Raw genomic sequence first — 21,864 nt, forward strand, 5'->3', positions numbered from 1 at the left:
TAAAATCTTCCCTGCATACGAACTTTAAAGGATAATAGAATACCATGTTGCGAATTTTCATAAACATATCATGTATTGTTTATTTGTTTTGCACTATTATGGTGTCTGAAGTCACACTTGTCAAAATCGCGAAAAAGAAAGTAACTGTTTTGGGAAGACGCCACCTTTAGTATTGAATAAACTTTGGGTGGTGGATGAGCCCAGGTGATTTTTTCGCCATAGATGTAATTGCGTCAAAATTTCCTATCTTGTTTACGTTCGTTTGCTTACTTTTCTATTTACATTGATGTTGTATAGTTGGTGTGTTCACAGCAAAATATTGGGTGGGCAACTAAGTAATTGCGGATTTTTTTAGAAAATCAAGGACAATTCTTTCATGGAACGAGATATCTTTATTCTTTATTTTTGCTTACTTTTTGAACATAGCCAAGTTGTTTTAAGAGATTTTCAATGCATATATGTTATACATGAAGCTTCTCTGCAATCTCACGTGTTGTACTGTGACGATCCGAATCGATTATTGCTTTGATTAGGGCGTCATCAACTTCAACTGGACGAGTGAAAAATCATCAGAACGAAATTTGGCAAACCAATTTTGACATTGCCGTTCTTTTGAGGCTTCGTCACCATAAACAGCACATAACTTTTTATAAGCTTGCGATGTGGTTTTCCCCTTGCGGAAATAAAAAAGCAAAACATGACGAAAATGTTCCTTTTGATTTTCCATTTTTCAACGAACGCCGAACGAAAACTACGCAACTTATCAAAAAACTTTTTGACGTGATAACATCTTATAATTCGATTTAACAGGCTGCACGCACGAAAAAATGTGTCGTTACCTTGCTCATTAGTGTAACCTTGCTCATTTGTCGTTATCTTGCTTATTTGCCGTTACCTTGCTCATTGTCGTTACCTTGAATGAACTGCAAGCGAAAGCGCGGAACGAACGACAAAGCAAACGAACGGCAACGTTCGACATCTTGCTGTCGCCTACTTAAGTATATGTATATGCGCATATGTACATATATAAATTCACGTATTTGTATTTGCATATGCCTTCTTATTGATTATTATTAATTTAATTTACTTGAAAAATTTAAAATAAAACCAAGTTTGTTAATAATACCTGTTGTTTTATTATTATTAATTTTTTTATTATATATGAAGGAAAAAATGTATGGTAATATTTACCATATACCTTATAAGATATGTTGTATACTAATATATGTATATAAACATGCATATACATATACAATTTCGCGCAATTTTCAAAAAGAACAAATCTATATGTAAAGATGCATACAAACCATATGGACATATCAAATATACGAATCTATTCCGTACGCAAGCAAATGTAAGCTAATGTGCTTGAACTGCAAGCGAGAGCGCGGAACGAACGACAAAGAGCACAATCGGCTCCCGCGTTCGGCAACGTTCGACATCTGGCTCTGTCCTACTTGAGTGAGCATATATATGTATGTATATGTATGTATATGCGCATTTGTATATAAATTCACATACTTGTATTTGCATATGCCTTCTTCCTGTGTGCATGGTAATGAACCATTTCTCTGTTGAGAATAGGACGATGATAGAAAAAGTAGGAAATGAAAGGGAGTGTTTCGAGTGTAAAGTGTCTTGAAAAAGGCAAAGCGATGATGGTGCCTCTTAGTGTTGTTGACTTATTAACGTCTGATGCACAATCGAAATTGAAGAAATCTTTCATGAATTTGATAAATGTTTCGTCATTTTTCACGTTTGTGTAAATGTAACTTGACCTATTCCATTGCAATTCCTTTTACCTCCTCCTCTATATCCATACAAAATATCTATCACACAAATAAAATTAAAATTTTGTTTTGAAAATTGCAACCATTCCATCAATATTTTCTTATGACGTTGTCACGTTAAACTATCGTCAGTAAACCGACTTTACAGACAACCTCTTTTTTTTACTGATTGACAACTGAATTGCAAACTATCAAAAAACAAGATGTGTTTTACATTTGTAATACGTCTGCAAACCTAAAAATTCAACTGAAGGCATCTATGAGTGAAATCCGCAATTACTTAGTTGCCAACCCAACATAATATTTAAAGTGAAATTTAACAAAAAAAAGCCACAACCGGATAGGCCAAAAATCCAATTTGACTGGGCAAGACGCCAGCACGCGGATGACAGTTTCATTCCTCACTACAGAATGTGCAAGTTCCATTGGCGTATATTCCCAGGTTAGTAAAATTATGATTTAATTTACACTGAGTGTTAGAATTCCTGTGCTCGTTCTAAAGTTATTTTTATTTAACTCCATACAACCTTTAAATCGGTTTAGGTCAAACCTACCTATTGTTGGTTTTGGTTGCGAGAAACCCGTTAGATTGTTCAATTTTGTCTTTCATCTTCTTCTTGAATAAGAGAAGTTACTTTTCCCAAGGTCACAAAATGGTTCTGGGCTTATAAATGGGGAAGTCATCCTTTTCCTGGCTAATTTACATGTCATTTCGTTTCCAGTAATTATTATGTGCCTTTAAATGCCTTGAGTTGGCAAATTTTTTAAATCGGTTATTTAGTTTTTGAAATATTAACTATATTTCTCAATTGAAAATTGGAACTTAGGAGATAGTAATTTTCTCTTCCATCAAGCTCCGCTCTCAGATTTTTATAACTAAGCGATTTTTTTTTTTTTAATTAAAGTTGACTCGAAATATGATTCAAAAATATTCAACTCAATTAATTTTCTCATTAATTGTGCCTTTATGTCCTTTTTTAATTGAAGAAATAATGTTTGCATACCATATTCAAAGGCACACCCAGAAGACAATATTGCATAAGATGCAACTGTTGAACTTAAAAGAATTGTGAAAATTAAAAGAGGGCCGGCATGCCAAGATTATATCACTCGATTTTTAAATTAATTGATACTTTCTATTACCTTGTGTCCCTATGTCAGTCGGGTCAACATCACCGGAATAACTCACTGTTAAATTTTTCATTCACTAACGACATTTCACATTTAATTAAACTACTTATATATACATACACTAGCGGACCCTCTGCCTGCTTCGCTAGGCATATCAAAATTAGAAATGAATAATGAACACTCGATTTAGATTCACTCTATGTGTATTTATTCTTTTTTTACAATATAAAATTAATGTTAATTTTAAACTTAAATTAACGCAAAGCCTTTTCGTAAACTACATTTTTTGTTTTGCCCTGAGTTGTGGTATAAATAAACAGAACTGATGGCTTTCCTACACGTGAACATGATACATATAATTGTCCGTGGGAGAAGCATGGATATTCTAAGTCAATTCAGCGTAATTCCAGCGATTGTCCTTGTGCTTTGTTTATTGTCATTGCAAATGCAAGACGTATTGAAAATTGCAATCTTTTGAAGTCAAAAGCTAAATCTGGTGGAATCGGCGGAATACGCGGAATCAATACGTCTTCACCTTTGAATTTTCCTTTTAAAATTGTTGCTTCAATAAGATTATTAATGACCTTTTTGACTGCTAATCTGCTAAGTAAAATAATTGGTGCACCAACTTTCAATTGTAAGCGATGAGCCGGCGGTCCAGGTAAATCCAAGGAATTTAAAAATTCTGTTGAATAATTTACAGCGTCATCTTGATTTATAACTGTATCAATTGATTTAAATGTTACAATCTCACCAGGCATATCATTTAAAATATTCGCATTCAATTGACCAACATCCTTATTTTTCGCAGCCAGTATTGCTCTCTCAGCTAACCAATTGTGATTTTGATGATTTCTCGCAATATTTGGAAAAACACTTGAAACTAATTCTTGTTTTGTGTGTGCAAAATTACAAAAATTATCTGGCAAAGTGATTAAGCCAATAGCAGCATCAATAGGAATTTGTCCATTTCCTATCTTCAGAGGTTGTCTTGAAAATTCGTCAGCCGATGCATAATTTTGCAAATAAACTCGCAGATTTGTTTTCAAAGTCAAAGTTTTTACGTGCCTCCATAAATGGGATGTCTTTAAACATGCTTTTAATTCACCTGCTGGTGTTGAACGGGAAATTACTGGCAAAGTTTGACGAAAATCACCAGACAATAATATTAAAGCACCACCAAAATATTTCTTGATTAATACGTAAATCTTTCAAAGTTCTATCCAATGCTTCCACTGATTTTTGATGTGCCATTGCACATTCATCCCACACATTTAATTTGCATTGTTGCAAAACTCTTCCCATTCCAGTAAGTAATATAATTTTCTTTTTTCTATTGTTGAAATTAAATTTCTAATTCTTTTGGCCGCATAAGTTGATTTCCAATAAGTTAAAACAAAATAATTGAAAAGTAATGAATTTAATCAAAAAAACATGAAAAACTCACAATGTGCATTACAATCGCTAACAACAACAACGAAACCACCGTTTTTTTATTTTCACTGATTATTAAAATTTTACGCACAATATATTTTATTTTTATAAATTTTTTCCCAAAAAAAAAAACAACAATGAAAAACACACTCATATTTGCAATTTTAGTTGTTAAATGAAAATGTGTTTCAGGTACCTTTTATTGTTGCAACTACTCTTTGACTTTGAAACTGCTTACACTCACAAAATAATCCAACTCTTTTAAACACACATACAAATATAATTATTTATTTTGGGTTTTCCACTCGTCAAAGCAGCACATAAGGTTGCATTATTTAATTATTACCTAATAAAAACTTGTTCTCTTTTAACAATGATAATATTACTATGTGAAATCAAGTAAATATGGATTTTTGTATTATATCCTGAGCATTTGTCTTCAGCGCTATACCAATGTTCGAACACTTGGAGCATGAAATTTACAGAAGTATTGTTACAGAAATGCCTGAGAGCGCTATTTTAGTTATAAATACCTGCTTTTAGGCATTTATCTCGTAAACGTACGTTTGCTCATATAAAATTGTCTACGTAAATGCATGAAAAAAGTGTTAGCATAACTTTTTCGAGTATAAATGTATACATGCAGGAGGATTTATTTTTTACATTTTTCTCGTCGGCTTTCGCGTTTTCTTTTCTTGGTTTTAGACTTTCACCACAGAAAAATTACGCAAACCCATGAACAAAGTTATACTAATAGAAACCTGATCTTAATACTCGAGCTACCATCAAATTAACACATTTTATTTTTTAAAAGAACATTTATGGCGACTGTCGATCCATATGATGGATTTCAAAAAATGTATGGATTCAACCGCTAAATAATTTCGTATATTTTAAATCCATCTAAACTTTTACATTTGCGCATTTATATTTGTATTTAACATTTAGTTTAAGTAAACGTTTCAATATTTGTCCAAAAACTTTGAGCTTCGAATAATACAGGCTTATGGTTATTAATGGAATCAAATATATTTAACGAATTTTTATTTTATCTAAATCATAAAACGTTCAAATGAAGCTCAAAATATTTTTCCAGTTAAAAAAAAAGCAATGTGCTTTGATGCCGTGTCACGCATGCATAAAAAGGAAAGAAAAGAGAGGACAACTATTGCGTTACGAATAATACAGTCGCATACGTCACCCGACATCGAAACAATGTTATTCATGACTGTGTATATTCTATTCATTTGCGTGTATTCTCATTCCGTATACGTAATGTCCGTATAAGGGAAACACGCAAATATTGTATTTTTCACACTTACACAACACACGCATACCTTTACCGATTTCTTTAAAACTTCACATAAACCATCTATGGACCAATACCAATGATCTGTGAAAGTTTGATTGAAATCGGTGAATGCGTTTAGGCGTGAATCGGCGACTAACGAACACAAAAAAACGTCTCCATTTTGATATATAAGATTGATGTCATAAATCCGGCTAAAGTTTATTTCAAAGCGCTTCGAATAAATGTTTTGCATAACCGATTGATGGATCTGTAATTAATATTATTTTTCATTTTCTGGATTCTTCAAAATTTCAACTATTCGTCCTCTATGTTCCTTTGTTATATTTATTCTCACTACGAGTTTTTCTACTTCTTTATCCTGTTCAATCTTGTGGACCCCTCTAATGTGGCGCTTAATTCTAAAATAGATATTTGAGTCAGATGAAACAAGTGTTTAAATGTTATTGTTATATACAAAATACTTGCTTGTAAGCATCTGGAAATTGTTTTTCACATGAGCCACATTTATAAGGTAAACCAGTGTGTTGCATGCGATGTGAATAGTATTTGTCATATTTTGAGAATTTTGCTCCACAAGTTAAGCAAGTGTAACTGAAGTATCCCTCATGATATTGCAAGTGCCTATTTAAGATTCGTTTGTGGATAAACGATTTATCACATATATGGCACACAAACGGAGATTCTCCCGAATGAGTTCGCAAATGGGTGTCCAATTCTATTTGTCGCATCGATTTTGTCAAATATTGCATTCTATTGTGGCTCCTTAGTGATGAAGTTCGTGAATTGTTAGACCGTTTTTATGAAGAAATGATTTTTCGCACTGAGTGCATTGATATATCGGTTTCTGGTTGCTTTCGTGCGTCTGAATGTGTTTTTTGTATGAATACCTTGATAAGAATGTTTGATTACATTTGTCACACGGATATCTCTCCCGATTTTCTCTGTGGATAAGTTCGTGATTTTTTAGACCACTTGCTTCACTAAATGTTTTGGCTGTTGAAGTTTAATATTAAATCATATAATTTTGGCCAAATTAGTGAAATACATTAAAATACTTACAACAGGTTTGGCAAAGAAAAATTTTGGGCTTGTGAAGGGGCTTATGTTTTCCCAAAGCTTTTCTCGTCATGGTTTTCTGACATTCGTCGCAATTGACAAGCTCGTCCAATCTTGTGAAATGTTTCCTAGAACGATCGGACTTATTTTTCACTTTGCCTCTTTTCTTTAAATTTTTCAAATTTTTGCGTTCGTCTTCATTCAGCTTCCCAACTTCTTCCATGCAATACTCATCCGATTCATTTGCCAATTTTTTATCAATGTTGTCCCCATGTTCGAAGTCATCTGAAATACCTATTCCATTACCGTCCATTGAGTTCTCATTCCACGAATATGTGGGAGCAGAGTTATGGTGATCACTCTCATTTGATAAAACTACCGTAGCTTCGTCCATACAATGCTCATACGGTTCGTTTGCCAATTTTTCGTCCATATTTTCTTCGCGTTTGATGTTGTTTGACATATCTATTCTAGCATCCTCTATAAAGCGTTCGTTCCACACATTTGTCTCCTTTATATCTTCCTTGCAGTCCTTTTGAAAAAATAAAAATACTTATTGGGTTATTCTACGGAAATTATAATTAAAATACCTTCTCCACTGGCTTATTAGTTTCCATTAGCTTCACTTCTACTGGAACCCATTCAAAATTGCTTTCGATGCTCTCCAATTCAACTTTCTCGGCCTTTGCGCAACGTAATTCATTATCGGCTCTCCTCGCTTTTTCAATGAAATCATAAGCGTCTTTGAGCTTCTGGGTGCAGTAAAGGCACAGGTATTGCGTTCGGGCTTCATCACATTCGATTCCGTCATCTTTAAAACTGAGATTGATTTGTGTGCATTTACAAAAACACTCTTTGTATGACAAAACGTATTCCAAGGAATCAATAGGCTGTCGCCAATCTAATAGATGAACTCGATCTTCTGTCGCCAGACAAGCACGACATATCTTCACTGAATCCATTTAAATTTGACAATATTTGGAAATTATGATATCAAAGTAAATATGCCCAGGAAGTGCCTTGATTCCATAAAATTAAGCTTTATTTCTACAAATACATAGCGGTGTTTTCTTACAAATAAATAACAAATATCCAACGGAGAGCGTACTCAAGGCGAATATGCTAAGGTAGTCATCAAAGCGAATTGAGTACTACTGGCAGAGAGTAAATTCTGTTAACTTTCTTACCCGCGTTTTGATGTTATTTGACATTTAACCTGCCCATTCGTTCCTGAGCCTTCTCTATCAATTTACGTTCTTTGCTACTGGTGGAGTCTTCCCAAAGCAGTTACTTTATTTTTCCCGATTTGGCAAGCCTGATGTCCGATCCCTTACCAATACAAAACAAACTAAAAGGAAGGGAATTTGCATGTTTGTGAAAATTTAATGAATGGCTTGGTAGTATTGAGATTCTTGAAATGTAAACTATTCCAAATTTGCAAGCACTCTTCTGATCGAACGTATCTGTAAAATCTTCCCTGCATACGAACTTTAAAGGATAATAGAATACCATGTTGCGAATTTTCATAAACATATCATTTATTGTTTATTTGTTTTGCACTATTATGGTGTCTGAAGTCACACTTGTCAAAATCGCGAAAAAGAAAGTAACGTTCATTTCTATTTACATTGATATTGTATAGTTGGTGTGTTCAAAGCAAAATGTTGGGTGGGCAACTAAGTAATTGCGGATTTTTTTAGAAAATCAAGGATAATTCTTTCATGGAACGAGATATCTTTATTCTTTATTTTTGCTTACTTTTTGAACATAGCCAAGTTGTTTTAAGAGATTTTCAATGCATATATGTGATACATGAAGCTTCTCTGCAATCTCACGTGTTGTACTGTGACGATCCGAATCGATTATTGCTTTGATTAGGGCGTCATCAACTTCAACTGGACGAGTGAAAAATCATCAGAACGAAATTTGGCAAACCAATTTTGACATTGCCGTTCTTTTGAGGCTTCGTCACCATAAACAGCACATAACTTTTTATAAGCTTGCGATGTGGTTTTCCCCTTGCGGAAATAAAAAAGCAAAACATGACGAAAATGTTCCTTTTGATTTTCCATTTTCAGCGATCAAAAAACTTTTTTTACTGATTGACAACTGAATTGCAAACTATCAAAAAACAAGATGTGTTTTACATTTGTACTACGTCGGCAAACCTAAAAATTCAACTGAAGGATTACGAGTGTAATCCGCAATTACTTAGTTGCCAACCCAACATAATATTTAAAGTGAAATGTAACAAAAAACCCCACTATCGGATAGGCCTAAAATCAAATTTGATTCTTAAATTCTTGTTAATTAATTTATTGCTCATATTAAATTAGCTCAAAAGATCGTTACGAAGGTATATTCCTACTGTTCGTATTAGATATTCAAAGAAATCAGTATTTCTTGAGCGTGTTTTAAAAAGATTTTACCAGTATGCAATATTCTTGTCTTATGTGCTTAAATTTATATTTCGGGATGCAGCTAGAGTTTCAAACACAAACTACTCATTCGTTAAATATTTTGGCAATTCCTAACACAACCATAGAAATTTATCTCTTGTCTAGATTTCTAGATTATAATCCATGTTCTAATGATGAGAATATTCATTTTTTTTTAATTGCTATCGTAATTGCTTTTATGTAATATTCTTGGGGAGCGTGTCATTACTCTGTATTACAAAATTCTGTAAATTGCAAAAAAATTAATTAAAATAAAATTCTGCTTTTTAAAATACTGCTTTCTAAAATTCTGCTTTTTCAAAATTCTGCATGTTTAAGGCGAAAAATTCTGCTTTATTCAAGTTTTGTGATTTTCGTCATACAAGAAGTAACAAAATAAACATTTATTCCATAAATATACATACATATGTATATGTTAAAGCGATAACAATATTTTAGTTTACCCAATTACAATATTTTTTGCAATTCTTTTTAAATATGTAGTGTGACTTAATTCATTCAATATAAGAACCGTTGTAGACAGGTGTGGTGAAATTGTAATTCCTCATTTGTGATAGAAGTTCTCATCTCCAGGTAATATTTGATTGCAAACATATGTACATACCAATGTACCTATAACTGTTGTCAACTATAATTAATGTAGGTATGTACATATGTACGAATATGTTAAAAACAATGGGGCGCATATACTCAAATTGTGTAAAAAGTTTTACTAACAAATAACCATACCTAAATTTGACAATGAATATCCCACAATGTTCTGTATTACAAAATTCTGTAAATGTTAACAATTTTAAAGAGGTAATGTAATTATTTTGAAAAAGTGCGCACAATTTTGAAAGCGGAATTTTAAAAAAGCAGAATTTTGTTTTTAGAATTTCGACACCAACCCATATTCTTGCCTTATGTGCAATTTTCATCTGCGCTCCTTTTCATGTTCGTGGTTTTTATTTATTTTGACAATTTTTAAGATATGTAGCTGTTCGTGCTAGTCCATATTGATGGATCTACACTATTCAAAATTATGGGAATGCTAAATTTTTTATTTTATTTTTTAATTGCTATAGGACATAGTTCCTATTTTTTCTATAAAAATGTGTTTTTTACGCATACGCAACAAAAGAAATACATTTTAATTACCTTATTATTAGTATTATTTATTTATTTATGTATACTTACTTATATGTGTAGACTTACGATTAGAATTAAAATAAAATAATAAAGAATGTTTAATATCAAAAGATTGTGTGCAGGAAATTTACAAAAGCGGGTTTAGGTAAAGCAATGTATATTACAACATTTTTACAACGTTCCCACGACAGTCGGTACTACGTAACAGGATCGACTCGGATTTATATCCGGCCAAGGACTTTTAATTCAGCAGCATTCCTCGTATATGCATGGGTAATGTTTCTGCTGCTACAACAACAACAATAACTATTAAAGCTAAGCTTATTATCAAACATATTGATTAAGTTGTTATTTCATTGACATTTTATAAGTTATTGTTTGATATACAATACAGCAATTATGAGGATCCCCCTTCATAGAATCAGAGTATTTCTATGAGCCCAACTTCTTCAATAAATTTTGGTATTTGTCCTATTTTATTGAGTTTTATTTTCTCCTCTTAGTGCTGGGCAAGACGCCAGCACGCGGATGACAGTTTCATTCCTCACTACAGAATGTGCAAGTTCCATTGGCGTATATTCTCAGGTTAGTAAAATGATGATTCAATTTACACTGAGTGTTAGAATTCCTGTGCTCGTTCTAAAGTTATTTTTATTTAACTCCATACAACCTTTAAATCGGTTTAGGTCAAACCTACCTATTGTTGGTTTTGGTTGCGAGAAACCCGTTAGATTGTTCAATTTTGTCTTTCATCTTCTTCTTGAATAAGAGAAGTTACTTTTCCCAAGGTCACAAAATGGTTCTGGGCTTATAAATGGGGAAGTCATCCTTTTCCTGGCTAATTTACATGTCATTTCGTTTCCAGTAATTATTATTTGCCTTTAATTGCCTTTGAGTTGGCATATTTTTTCTATCGGTTAATTAGTTTTTGAAATATTAACAATATTTCTCAATTGAAAATTGTAACTTAGGGGATAGTAATTTTCTCTGCCCAATAAACAGCACAAAAAGTCCATCAAGCTCCGCTTTCAAATTTTTATAACTAAGCGATTTGGTACTTTTTAAAGCCGGGTGCATCTAACTAAAGTTGACTCGAAATATGATTCAAAAATATTCAACTCAATTAATTTTCTCATTAATTGTGCCTTTATGTCCTTTTTTAATTGAAGAAATAATGTTTGCATACCATATTCAAAGGCACACCCAGAAGACAATATTGCATAAGATGCAACTGTTGAACTTAAAAGAATTGTGAAAATTAAAAGAGGGTACAGCACCTTATATTAGGGGACCGGCATGCCAAGATTGTATCACTCGATTTTTAAATTAATTGATACTTTCTATTACCTTGTGTCCCTATGTCAGTCGGGTCAACATCACCGGAATAACTCACTGTTAAATTTTTCATTCACTAACGACATTTCACATTTAATTAAACTACTTATATATATATACATTGATGTCATAAATCCGGCTAAAGTTTATTTCAAAGCGCTTCGAATAAATGTTTTGCATAACCGATTGATGGATCTGTAATTAATATTATTTTTCATTTTCTGGATTCTTCAAAATTTCAACTATTCGTCCTCTATGTTCCTTTGTTATATTTATTCTCACTACGAGTTTTTCTACTTCTTTATCCTGTTCAATCTTGTGGACCCCTCTAATGTGGCGCTTAATTCTAAAATAGATATTTGAGTCAGATGAAACAAGTGTTTAAATGTTATTGTTATATACAAAATACTTGCTTGTAAGCATCTGGAAATTGTTTTTCACATGAGCCACATTTATAAGGTAAACCAGTGTGTTGCATGCGATGTGAATAGTATTTGTCATATTTTGAAAATTTTGCTCCACAAGTTAAGCAAGTGTAACTAAAGTACCCCTCATGATATTGCAAGTGCCTATTTAAGATACGTTTGTGGATAAACGATTTATCACATATATGGCACACAAACGGAGATTCTCCCGAATGAGTTCGCAAATGGGTGTCCAAGTCTATTTGTCGCACATATCGTTTTTGGCAAATATTGCATTCTATTGTGGCTCCTTTGTGATGAAGTTCGTGAATTGTTAGACCGTTTTTATGAAGAAATGATTTTTCGCACTGAGTGCATTGATATATCGGTTTCCGGTTGCTTTCATGCGTCTGAATGTGTTTTTTGTATGAATACCTTGATAAGAATGTTTGATTACATTTGTCACACGGATATCTCTCCCGATTTTCTCTGTGGATAAGTTCGTGATTTTTTAGACCACTTGCTTCACTAAATGTTTTGGCTGATGAAGTTTAATATTAAATCATATAATTTTGGCCAAATTAGTGAAATACATTAAAATACTTACGGCAGGCTTGACAAAGAAAAATTTTGGGCTTGTGACGGGGCTTATGTTTTCTCAAAGCTTTTCTCGTCATGGTTTTCTGACATTCGTCGCAATTCACAAGCTCGTCCAATCTTTTGAAATGTTTCCCAGATCGATCGGACTTATTTTTCACTTTGCCTCTTTTCTTAAAATTTTTCGAATTTTTGCGTTCATCATTCAGCTTCCCAAATTCGTCCATGCAATGCTCATCCGATTCGTTTGCTAATTTTTTATCAATGCTGTCCCCATGTTCGAAGTCATCTGAAATAGCTATTCCATTATCGTCCATTGAGTTCTCATTCCACGTATATGTGACCTTTACATCTTCAGGGTGTTCCTTTGTAACAAGTAAAAATATTCATATATTCCATTCACTACAAAAATTATTAATTATTTACCTCAGCTGCTTCCCGTCCTGGCTTATTTATCTTCACTTTCTTCACTTCTACTGGAACCCACTCAAATTTATTTTCCACGGCCTCCAATTTCACTTTCTCGTTCTTCGCGCAACGTAATTCATTATCAGCTCTCCTCGCTTTTTCAATAAAATCATAAGCATCTTTAAGTTTCTGTGCGCAACAAGAGCATAAGTATTGCGTTCGGGTTTCATCAGATTCGCTTGGATCATCCTTTAAACTGAGATTAATTTGTGTGCACTTACAAAAACACTCTTTGTATGATAAATCGCATCTGGAGGAGTCAATAGGCTGGTACCAATCTAGTAGATGCACTCGATCTTCTGGTGACAGACAGGCTCTGCATATTTTTACTGTATCCATTTAAATTTTAAAACAATATGCAAAAACTGAGATATCAAGTTTGTATTAAAATCACTATTTTATAAATAATATCCATATTCGTGAGGAAAAAAATTGTTGTATTTCCTCTTGTTTACAAAAGTGTAATTGCCTGTCTAGTGTTGGAAAATTGATTGAAACTTTTAATATAATGAAAGTCTTTAATGTAATGTAAATACGTTTTCCAAAATGTGCAGACTACCAAAGACCGTTTATGCAAGGATAATAAATATATTAATTGTAAGACTTATTTCTTACCAAAAATCTCTGAAGGTAGATTTATACAAATTTTCGAACACTGCATTTCGGTAGCACTAAGGAAATCGAAAACGAAAATAGTCGATTAATCTCTTCACAATTAGTTTTCCGTGTACCTATCCCTAAGTATTTGTTATATCAAGTTTAAAAGTTTTGATGTATTTTGCCATTTTTCAAATATCTGTTACTTATCATTGAAGAATTAAAATTCTGCCAATGGAATCATCACGAAACATGTGTCGAGTTTGTTTGAGAGTGGAAAATTCAGTACCCCTTTTGAATTGGCATCTTCCAGTAGAAGATATAAACGAAAGTTTGTCATATGCAGACTGTTTTCAGCAATGCACTCAGCTTAATTTAGTTTTAAAAGGAGGAGATGAGGATAATGATAAGGCAATAAGAATATATGAGCATTTCTGTTATAGCTGTGCTGCAAAACTCAAAGAAGCTTATGTGTTTATTAGAAAGGCTAGAGAGACGGACACTACACTGCGTATGAATTACTGGACGTTTTTTTCGGAAAATGATAAGAAGTATTTTGAATGGGTTGGGGTTGGGAAGGAATCTACACCAATTGATATCAAAGTAAGTAAAATAAAGCGTTTCTTACATTTAAAATATTTACTAATTGCAACTTTTAGGAAAGAGAAATTGATGAGGAACCATTAACTCTGGTAAGCAACGCTTTCCTCGATGAAAATTCAAACTCAAAGGAGTGTTTATTAAAAGTTACTAAAGGAAGCTCGTGTGCTTCTGAAATATTAAATTCGGCCAAGCCAATTGCGTCAAACACATCTGAAAGATCTCCTCGCGCCAGCCAGCATAAAACTAGAAAAAAAGCGGTAGAAGTTGAAAAAAATGATGAAGTCGACATTTGCAAAACCTGCGGGAAGTCAATATCGAAAAGGCAGCTTTCAAGTCATTCTTGCAACCGAAGTATAGAATCGTTTCTCTGCAAGTCGTGTCGTAAGTACAATAGTTACTTGCCTTATTACAACAGATGGCAAATAACTTACGACCGAAACAAAAAACTGCATGTCACGAAATTGAGCACGTTATAACTTTTTATTTAATTCTCTATAAAAATATTACCCTTGCTATATCCAATAAGATAATAATCAAAGTTTCAACACCTGTTACAAATTTTAGTGAAGTTCTTAAGATCTTCATCACAAATTCAAAGATTTTACCCTGAATTTGCTTTAAATTCTGATTATGCCGTTTTATACCTCTATAAATTCTCGCATATTCAACTGCACGTTTGAAGCAGCCTCCGAAAATTCGCGTTGATTTTTAATAGCTTTCTTTTGCGAACGGTCTTTTGAATTTTATTTCACTACAATTTTTCTAAATGTTGTATAAGTGTTGTAATTTTGATGCATATGATCTTGGTTATAGCCACAGTATAGCAAGGAAATGTTTTTAAAATAAACCCTGTAAAAAGTTTTAACATACTCAGTTTCTTTCCACACAGGATTTTATCTTCGGTCTTATCTTCATTAGCCACCTGCACTAGGTATTTTTTGATTATTTTTTTAAATACGCCACCTAAAGTACATGTTAATTTAGCTCGTACGTTCAGACATCGCAGCACTTTAACGCAACATGAACTCATTCATGAAAATAACAGAGAACGAAAATTTGCTTGTGGAGTATGTGGACGGAAATTTTATACACAAATGGCACGAAGAAATCATTTGAAAACACACGACCCCAGTCGAAAACCTCGATTCCACTGCAATGACTGTGGTCAATCATTTTTATTTAAGGGCAATCTTCTTGTACACCAACAAAAACATGCTGGTCAAACGATTCAATGCAAATATTGTCAAAAGCGTTACGTTCGCTCCGTGGATCTCGAAGTGCACCTACGAAGCCACACTGGTGACACCCCATTTAAATGTGATAAGTGCGAAAAGGCTTTCACTAAAAGATCTACACTGCGAAAGCATTTACAATTGCATGAAGGCATTCAATGGAAGTGTGAGGATTGTGGGAAGGAATATTTATATGAATGGACTCTACAAAGACATCGTTTAGAACACACAGGTTTACCCTTACGATGTTCAATTTGCGGAAAAGAATTTCCTGAAATGTACAAGTAAGCAAACAAAATAATTGAAGTAGAATTTAAATGTGAATAAGTCGTTGTTTCTTTTTAATGTAGGATTCGTCGACATATCAAGTGTGTTCACAAGGTTGACTTATCCGAAATTGAAAGTTTCGTTGTGAGGCTTAAGGAAAGTAGGAAACGTGGAAATATATCATATAATTTTTCTGAGACAGAGGAGGAAGCAACTATAAATAAATAATTTATTTGTGGAATAATTTTATGCATTTTTCAACTTTGGACATCGGGCTATTTAATGCTCTTTAAGTTGCGACTTATGAATATATATTCCTGTGAATAATTCATAATATATGGAGCAGAGTGTACCAAACTGAATTGTCCATTGAGTTGTTCACGTGGCGGCTTGCAAATCAGTGTTGTGTACAAAAGAAGTCTTGATTTGAGCAAACTTTGGTTCTTGGTGGATATACTTATAGTTCCCACGGTTAAATTTAGGACAATTTCCTTGCATTTCAAGTAGAGTAGGAGACTTGGTGTTTATTGAAGGCACAATGAACGCCAAACAATATTTAAATATATTGAAAAAAAAACTTAGTCGCCAGTTGGGTTTATCACTGAGAATAAACCACATTTTAAATTCTAACGATCTAAAGCATAAGGAGCATAATGTGCAGATGTGAGTTCTCTACAATTGCGTTCAAGTTATAAATACACCAGTTTTCAAGCTCTTAAAAAAAGAACAGAAATACGCATACATTTTATTCCTTTGTTGCGTTTGAAACGCAAAGAATAGACTACGTTTGAGGGGTTTTTAATAAGATGTAATATATTTTTCTTAACACTTATGGGTAAATGCAAATAAATATTAGAATAAAATGTAACTATTATTAAGGCATTATAAAATATTTTATATTAAATAAAAATCTCACAAAAATAAAAAATAGGTACATCAAAATATTGCCATAGCATCAAATATAAATATAGATATACATACAAATGCATAAAAGAAAAAACATACAAATCGACACTTGCTTCGCTGCGTCACAGTGCTTTTTATCACAACTCACAAAACAATCATGACTTCAGAAAATAAGATTATATGTTCTGAGCAATACAATAAAATTGAAAAATATTATTATTAACAAATTATAAAATCGCAAAAAATAATTTAAACCGTGATGGAAAATAATGACTAAAAATTATCAGTATTTTCGGAATACTTTTAGTCATTGTACATATAACGCTATGATATTAGATAATGATCCCAATGATTGACCTACGTCAATGTATTTTTAAGTCCAGTTTAAATCATCTTCGTGCATTGCTTTAAATACTGTCTCTACTTGCTGCATATGATCCATCATAGAAGAGGTAGGTATTGATAAATCACTCTCGCTCAGTTGAGCCGCCCAAGAGTACGACTGGCCATTCCCATGGCAGCCGGTTCTACGTTACCGGAATGACTCGGGGTTTTTCCCGACCAAGGGCTGCCGCCCCAGTAAACTAGCCCTGTCTAATGTACCGTATCCTCCTACTGGTCGTTATTACATCTAAATGAAGTGCTAGGGATGTCGTCCTTCAGCTTGTGGCATATATATCCAGCTAAGTTTTCTAGGTGGTCAAATTCTAGTTCTTCCAAATCGACCTCCTCAATTGGCAACAGTTCCGTTTGAGAATTTAGATTTTTAAGCATTAATCCTGTAAAAGTAATCAAATATAATTAATGCAATACACTTTTTAAGTGTTTAAAAAAACTTTAAATTATTTAAAGTACCGGTAAGAGAGGGCTGTGTTACTTCTATATCAGGCACATCATCCTCTTCAACATTTTTGGCGTCGGTTATCACGCCCTTGTTGTACCCCAGTAAATAAAGCCTCATGCGGTACTTGAACTCCTGTTGGTCAGGGTGATCATGCAATCCGTCTTTTGGACGAATAACGTCGAACAAGTTCTCCAGTATGTCTTTATTGAGATGATATGTCAAGACATACTTGACATTAAAGCGAGCTTTAACTTCCTGCAGTATCATTTTTAATGCTTTATTTGTCTGAATGATTCCTATAAGGAAAATATATATACATTTTTAATTGAAGATTTAATCTTTCATGATAAAAATGCGTGTATACCTTTTTGAAAAGGTAACAGTCTAAATCTTCCCATCACCCTCATGTTTTCCATCAAATCGGTCATCTTGTCAAGGATTTTGTTTTGCTCCTCGATTGCTAGTCCGTAAGCATGACACCCTGTCCTCGAGTCAGCGTGAGGCACCCTAACATCGAACACGTCAAACCAATCATTCGTCTGAAATAATAACGCGCTATATTAAAAATATTAAGGCATATAATAGTGAAACTATCTAAAATACATACTATTTTGAATAATTCGGAGCATTCGTACCAATTTTGCTCTTGCAGATGACCAAAACTTGCTGCTCTCGTGATAGCCTCCGCCACCGTATGTGAAAACAATTTCGCAGCTGCTTTTACTTTGTGGCGGTCAGGCCCAGCCAAGTTTAAGTCATTTTCTGAAATCTTGTGAGTTTTTGTCAAGTCCACAGAAGTGCATGACAATAACTCCAAAATGATTTCCTTTTTTACAGGCTTTCCATTAATAAGAAGCCCTTGATCAAGGAAATGATTCCGCAGTAGCTTCAGCAATTGCGGTACGTCAGCAAAAACGAGAACCTTTTGATTGTTGAAAATGAACCTGTAAAAAAAAATAAGTGTTATAAGGGTAAAAATATATATAATTTAAGTATCATGACTTGCCATGGCTGGTCTTCGGTTATGCCTAGTTCGTTAAAAAGCGATCTATTCACACCACCTAAATCGCACACAACAGCTACAATGTTGTATCCACAACTGTGGGACCGCCGCAAAATTTGTTGTATCAAATCTGCAGTCATTTTTCGATCAAAGTCGTAAAAGACTGGCTGATTCCACTTGGACATTAAACCTTAAATTTAGAATTTAAAAAAATATTGTTTAAAATAAATTTTGATTGCAAAATTTACCTCTCAGCATCGCTACTTGCACGTAATTCACGCTAGCTAATGCTGAGTTCGATGAAACGTCGTAACAGTGCGACTTTCTTAATTTCATTTCGTCGAAACTCAATACGCTTAGCTTTTGTGATTGGTCCATATGTGTAGTAGCTGCCAACAAGCGGAAAACTGGTTGGATTAACCCACGCGAAAACGTCAGTTTTTGTGCCCAACGTTGTAGTGTTCGAACTGAAGGAAGTGGAAAAGATTGTTTATACAGCAGTCTATATGCCTTTGGGCTGACAGCATATAAACTAATGGACTGTGCGATGTCGTCCTCCACCCAATTCTTGTTTTCAGTTCCCGTCTTAAGCTTGCTGATTTGCCCGTTTGTGAATATGGAAGCCAGTTTCTCTTCCATATTTCGCATTTTGGAAGTCATCGATTCAATACACTTTACCTGTAGGTCGCATTGCTGCTTTAGGCTCGTAAGATCTGTGGACAGCTTACCGTTTTCTTTTCGCAAAATTGAATTTTGTCGCTTTAAGGCCACTCTACAAGTAATACGAATGTAATTTATTTTTAGAAATACACATTTAACTTTGTAATTAGTAATTACTTACAGTTTAGTTTCTAAAACTCCGATATCTTGAATGCTGTTGCCATGATGAGATACGCTACATGTAGGTGAATCAGCTACGCTTTCCCGGCTCCGATTTTTCTTTCTGCATTCACTTAACACACCTTCAATAAAACACTGAGACTGCAAAGATTGGGTAATTATACAGAAGAGCGGCCCTTCAGAAAATCAATATTTTTGTAAAATTTTTTCAATGATATCAATAAAATGTATTGTAAAAGAGTGTTTAAGATCGGGGGAACTATACTTTTATGTAGGATTTACTGTTAATATGAATATCAAATCCGGCGGCCCTTCAGAAAATCAATATTTTTGTAAAATTTTTTCAATGATATCAATAAAATGTATTGTAAAAGAGTGTTTAAGGAGTTCTACGCAAAAATATTGTGGATTGCGTAGCCGGAGTTGGACTGATGAGGGTTATTTTTTTGAAGCGCGGCCGAAGGCCGCCCACGCGAAAAGGAGTTCTACGCAAAAATACTGTGGATTGCGTAGCCGGAGTTGGACTGATGAGGGTTATTTTTTTGAAGCGCGGCCGAAGGCCGCCCACGCGAAAAGGAGTTCTACGCAAAAATACTGTGGATTGCGTAGCCGGAGTTGGACTGATGAGGGTTATTTTTTTGAAGCGCGGCCGAAGGCCGCCCACGCGAAAAGGAGTTTTACGCAAAAATACTGTGGATTGCGTAGCCGGAGTTGGACAACATTTCAAAACACTTATATAATGTTCAAGCGGTAATTCTTGTTGTGTCGCCCGCCGGATTTGATATTCATATTAACAGTAAATCCTACATAAAAGTATAGTTCCCCCGATCTTAAACACTCTTTTACAATACATTTTATTGATATCATTGAAAAAATTTTACAAAAATATTGATTTTCTGAAGGGCCGCTCTTCTGTATAATTACCAAAGATTGTTTTTGAAATGCAACAATTTAACTACCTTCCGGCTGTTCAAGCTCGTCGAAATTTTTTTCTTGCGTCTGCGGCTCTGCTGCTGGCTCAACGCATTTAAAAATTGTTGGCACAGCTCCGCGTTTAAGTAAGCGATATTTCGCAAACCCTAAAGTTTCTAGTTAAAACGTTATTGAATTAAATATTGCGAAATGTACTTGCCCATGTTGTACTGGTAAAGATTTTGATAGTCGTTGTCCGTAAAATGCTTCATACAAATTACGCTCGAGATTAAGTTAAATGGCTTTTTTTGCCGGCAGAACTCTACCCACTTTCTCGCCACTGTGTCATCCATAGGAAAAGCAAAAAAACTTAATTTGGAGGCTTTATTATCATTTGTGCTTTGGCAATTTAACACTCGACACTTCATTTTTATTATTATGCTTAATCTGAAAATATGTATTATAAATATTGACTAATAAGTAACTCGCACAAAGGTTTGTTTATTTTCTGTGCAGGCATCGCTCAAAACAGCGCCGTTCATTCAAAAGCGAATTCCTACAACGTGACTTCGGTAGAGCATGAACAATATTTACATGTATTCTGTTGTAGATAAATGTTCTGTAGCCATATTGTTACGTTTTTCTAAAAAAAAACCTATTTTGACTTTTAAGTTCCAAGTAGCAGCGACACTGACTTGGCATATACTCGTAGATCTTCATTTTCATACTCATTTATATATCATTCTGCCTCATTATTCAAACAATATTTTCAACTGAAAATAAAGAAACCTCATATGTCGTATATTAATTAGGTTTTTTCGCACCAGCTGATTTGTAACAATTTCATTGTATACAAGTAAAATGTGAAACAAGATATTAGAATAAGATTCGTTTACTCAAGGGTTGTTGTTGGAGCAGCATAAACATTTCCCATTCATATACGAGGAATACTGCTGAAGTCACAGTCCTTGGCCGGATATAAATCCGAGTCGTTTCGGCTACGTAGAACCGACTGTCGTGGGAACACCTAAAAAGGATCCTTTAACACGCTTAACTCTTTTCAAACTCGATACACTTTTATTTTTATTTTTTTTTTGTAATATTTCGCTTTAGATATTATTTGAATCATAAATTATACTGTGGGAACACAGCAGTCGTACGGGAACACATCTATACCGATGCTTTTGGCCACACTGAATTCATTATTCAATTTAATTTAACGTCGTTATTGACTCTACGAAAGAGATCATTCTAGACATAGATAATATTCTAGAAGCGTTCTTGGAAACGACAAGACATATAAAAATAGAGTTCCTTTAGAAGTATAAAATTTGGCTAGAATTTAGTATAATGCCTATCGCTTTGGAAAAAACGGTAAAAAGGGGGTGATAGAGGAGTGTATCCCCATCTTAAAACTGAAAACAGAACCTGCCGGACGCTTATAGTTTTTAAGTAATTTAATGTTAAAGTTCTATAATTTAGCGAAAAGTTGGTGTTGCCATACACCTGAAATGAAAACGAAGTTCGCACGCAGGGATGTTCA

The 21,864-nt window shown here is 33.8% G+C and overlaps 4 protein-coding genes across 6 annotated transcripts; 1 reads left to right on the forward strand and 3 right to left on the reverse strand.

The window, feature by feature from the left end:
* Positions 1-1,956: 1,956 nt before the first annotated feature.
* LOC129237062 (zinc finger protein 519-like) lies at positions 1,957-16,060 on the forward strand. 2 transcript variants are annotated; one of them, XM_054871460.1, is made up of 5 exons: positions 1,957-2,232; positions 13,933-14,317; positions 14,374-14,698; positions 15,302-15,833; positions 15,900-16,060. In XM_054871460.1, the coding sequence occupies exons 2-5, from the start codon at positions 13,949-13,951 to the stop codon at positions 16,042-16,044; spliced, it is 1,371 nt and encodes a 456-aa protein (XP_054727435.1). In that variant the 5' UTR covers positions 1,957-2,232; positions 13,933-13,948; the 3' UTR covers positions 16,045-16,060. The 2 variants fall into 2 exon arrangements, with proteins under 2 accessions (XP_054727435.1, XP_054727434.1); XM_054871459.1 differs by lacking the exon at positions 1,957-2,232 and having other exon boundaries at positions 13,652-14,317.
* On the reverse strand, positions 5,968-6,416 carry LOC129237066 (gastrula zinc finger protein XlCGF49.1-like). Its single transcript, XM_054871465.1, has 2 exons — positions 6,129-6,416; positions 5,968-6,065 (listed from the first exon to the last, which is right to left on the reverse strand). The coding sequence occupies exons 1-2, from the start codon at positions 6,414-6,416 to the stop codon at positions 6,060-6,062; spliced, it is 294 nt and encodes a 97-aa protein (XP_054727440.1). The 3' UTR covers positions 5,968-6,059.
* Positions 6,431-7,843, reverse strand: LOC129237064 (zinc finger protein 33B-like). Its single transcript, XM_054871463.1, has 3 exons — positions 7,314-7,843; positions 6,727-7,255; positions 6,431-6,660 (listed from the first exon to the last, which is right to left on the reverse strand). Exons 1-3 carry the CDS (start codon positions 7,683-7,685, stop codon positions 6,431-6,433), a joined length of 1,131 nt encoding a protein of 376 aa, XP_054727438.1. The 5' UTR covers positions 7,686-7,843.
* On the reverse strand, positions 10,712-13,571 carry LOC129237060 (zinc finger protein 846-like). 2 transcript variants are annotated; one of them, XM_054871457.1, is made up of 4 exons: positions 13,076-13,571; positions 12,660-13,014; positions 12,062-12,593; positions 10,712-11,994 (listed from the first exon to the last, which is right to left on the reverse strand). In XM_054871457.1, the coding sequence occupies exons 1-4, from the start codon at positions 13,454-13,456 to the stop codon at positions 11,856-11,858; spliced, it is 1,407 nt and encodes a 468-aa protein (XP_054727432.1). In that variant the 5' UTR covers positions 13,457-13,571; the 3' UTR covers positions 10,712-11,855. The 2 variants fall into 2 exon arrangements, with proteins under 2 accessions (XP_054727432.1, XP_054727433.1); XM_054871458.1 differs by having other exon boundaries at positions 11,897-11,994; positions 12,058-12,593.
* Positions 16,061-21,864: the final 5,804 nt, after the last annotated feature.

The sequence above is a fragment of the Anastrepha obliqua genome, chromosome 2 (assembly GCF_027943255.1).
Source record: "Anastrepha obliqua isolate idAnaObli1 chromosome 2, idAnaObli1_1.0, whole genome shotgun sequence".
NCBI classification, from domain to species: Eukaryota; Metazoa; Arthropoda; class Insecta; order Diptera; family Tephritidae; genus Anastrepha; species Anastrepha obliqua.

Bases quoted from the DNA above. Each gene is read 5' to 3' on its own strand.
- LOC129237066 (XM_054871465.1), bottom strand. From the start codon at position 6,416: ATGCAATATTTGACAAAATCGATGCGACAAATAGAATTGGACACCCAT.
- LOC129237064 (XM_054871463.1), bottom strand. From the start codon at position 7,685: ATGGATTCAGTGAAGATATGTCGTGCTTGTCTGGCGACAGAAGATCGA. The intron at 7,256-7,313 runs GTATTTTAATTA...TTTTTTCAAAAG, and splicing joins CTAATAAGCCAGTGGAGAAG to GACTGCAAGGAAGATATAAA. The intron at 6,661-6,726 runs GTAAGTATTTTA...AAACTTCAACAG, and splicing joins TTTTCTTTGCCAAACCTGTT to CCAAAACATTTAGTGAAGCA.
- LOC129237060 (XM_054871457.1), bottom strand. From the start codon at position 13,456: ATGGATACAGTAAAAATATGCAGAGCCTGTCTGTCACCAGAAGATCGA. The intron at 12,594-12,659 runs GTAAGTATTTTA...AAACTTCATCAG, and splicing joins TTTTCTTTGTCAAGCCTGCC to CCAAAACATTTAGTGAAGCA. The intron at 11,995-12,061 runs GCAAGTATTTTG...TATCTATTTTAG, and splicing joins CAATTTCCAGATGCTTACAA to AATTAAGCGCCACATTAGAG.
- LOC129237062 (XM_054871460.1), top strand. From the start codon at position 13,949: ATGGAATCATCACGAAACATGTGTCGAGTTTGTTTGAGAGTGGAAAAT. The intron at 14,699-15,301 runs GTAAGTACAATA...ATGTTAATTTAG, and splicing joins GTTTCTCTGCAAGTCGTGTC to CTCGTACGTTCAGACATCGC. The intron at 15,834-15,899 runs GTAAGCAAACAA...TTTTTAATGTAG, and splicing joins GAATTTCCTGAAATGTACAA to GATTCGTCGACATATCAAGT.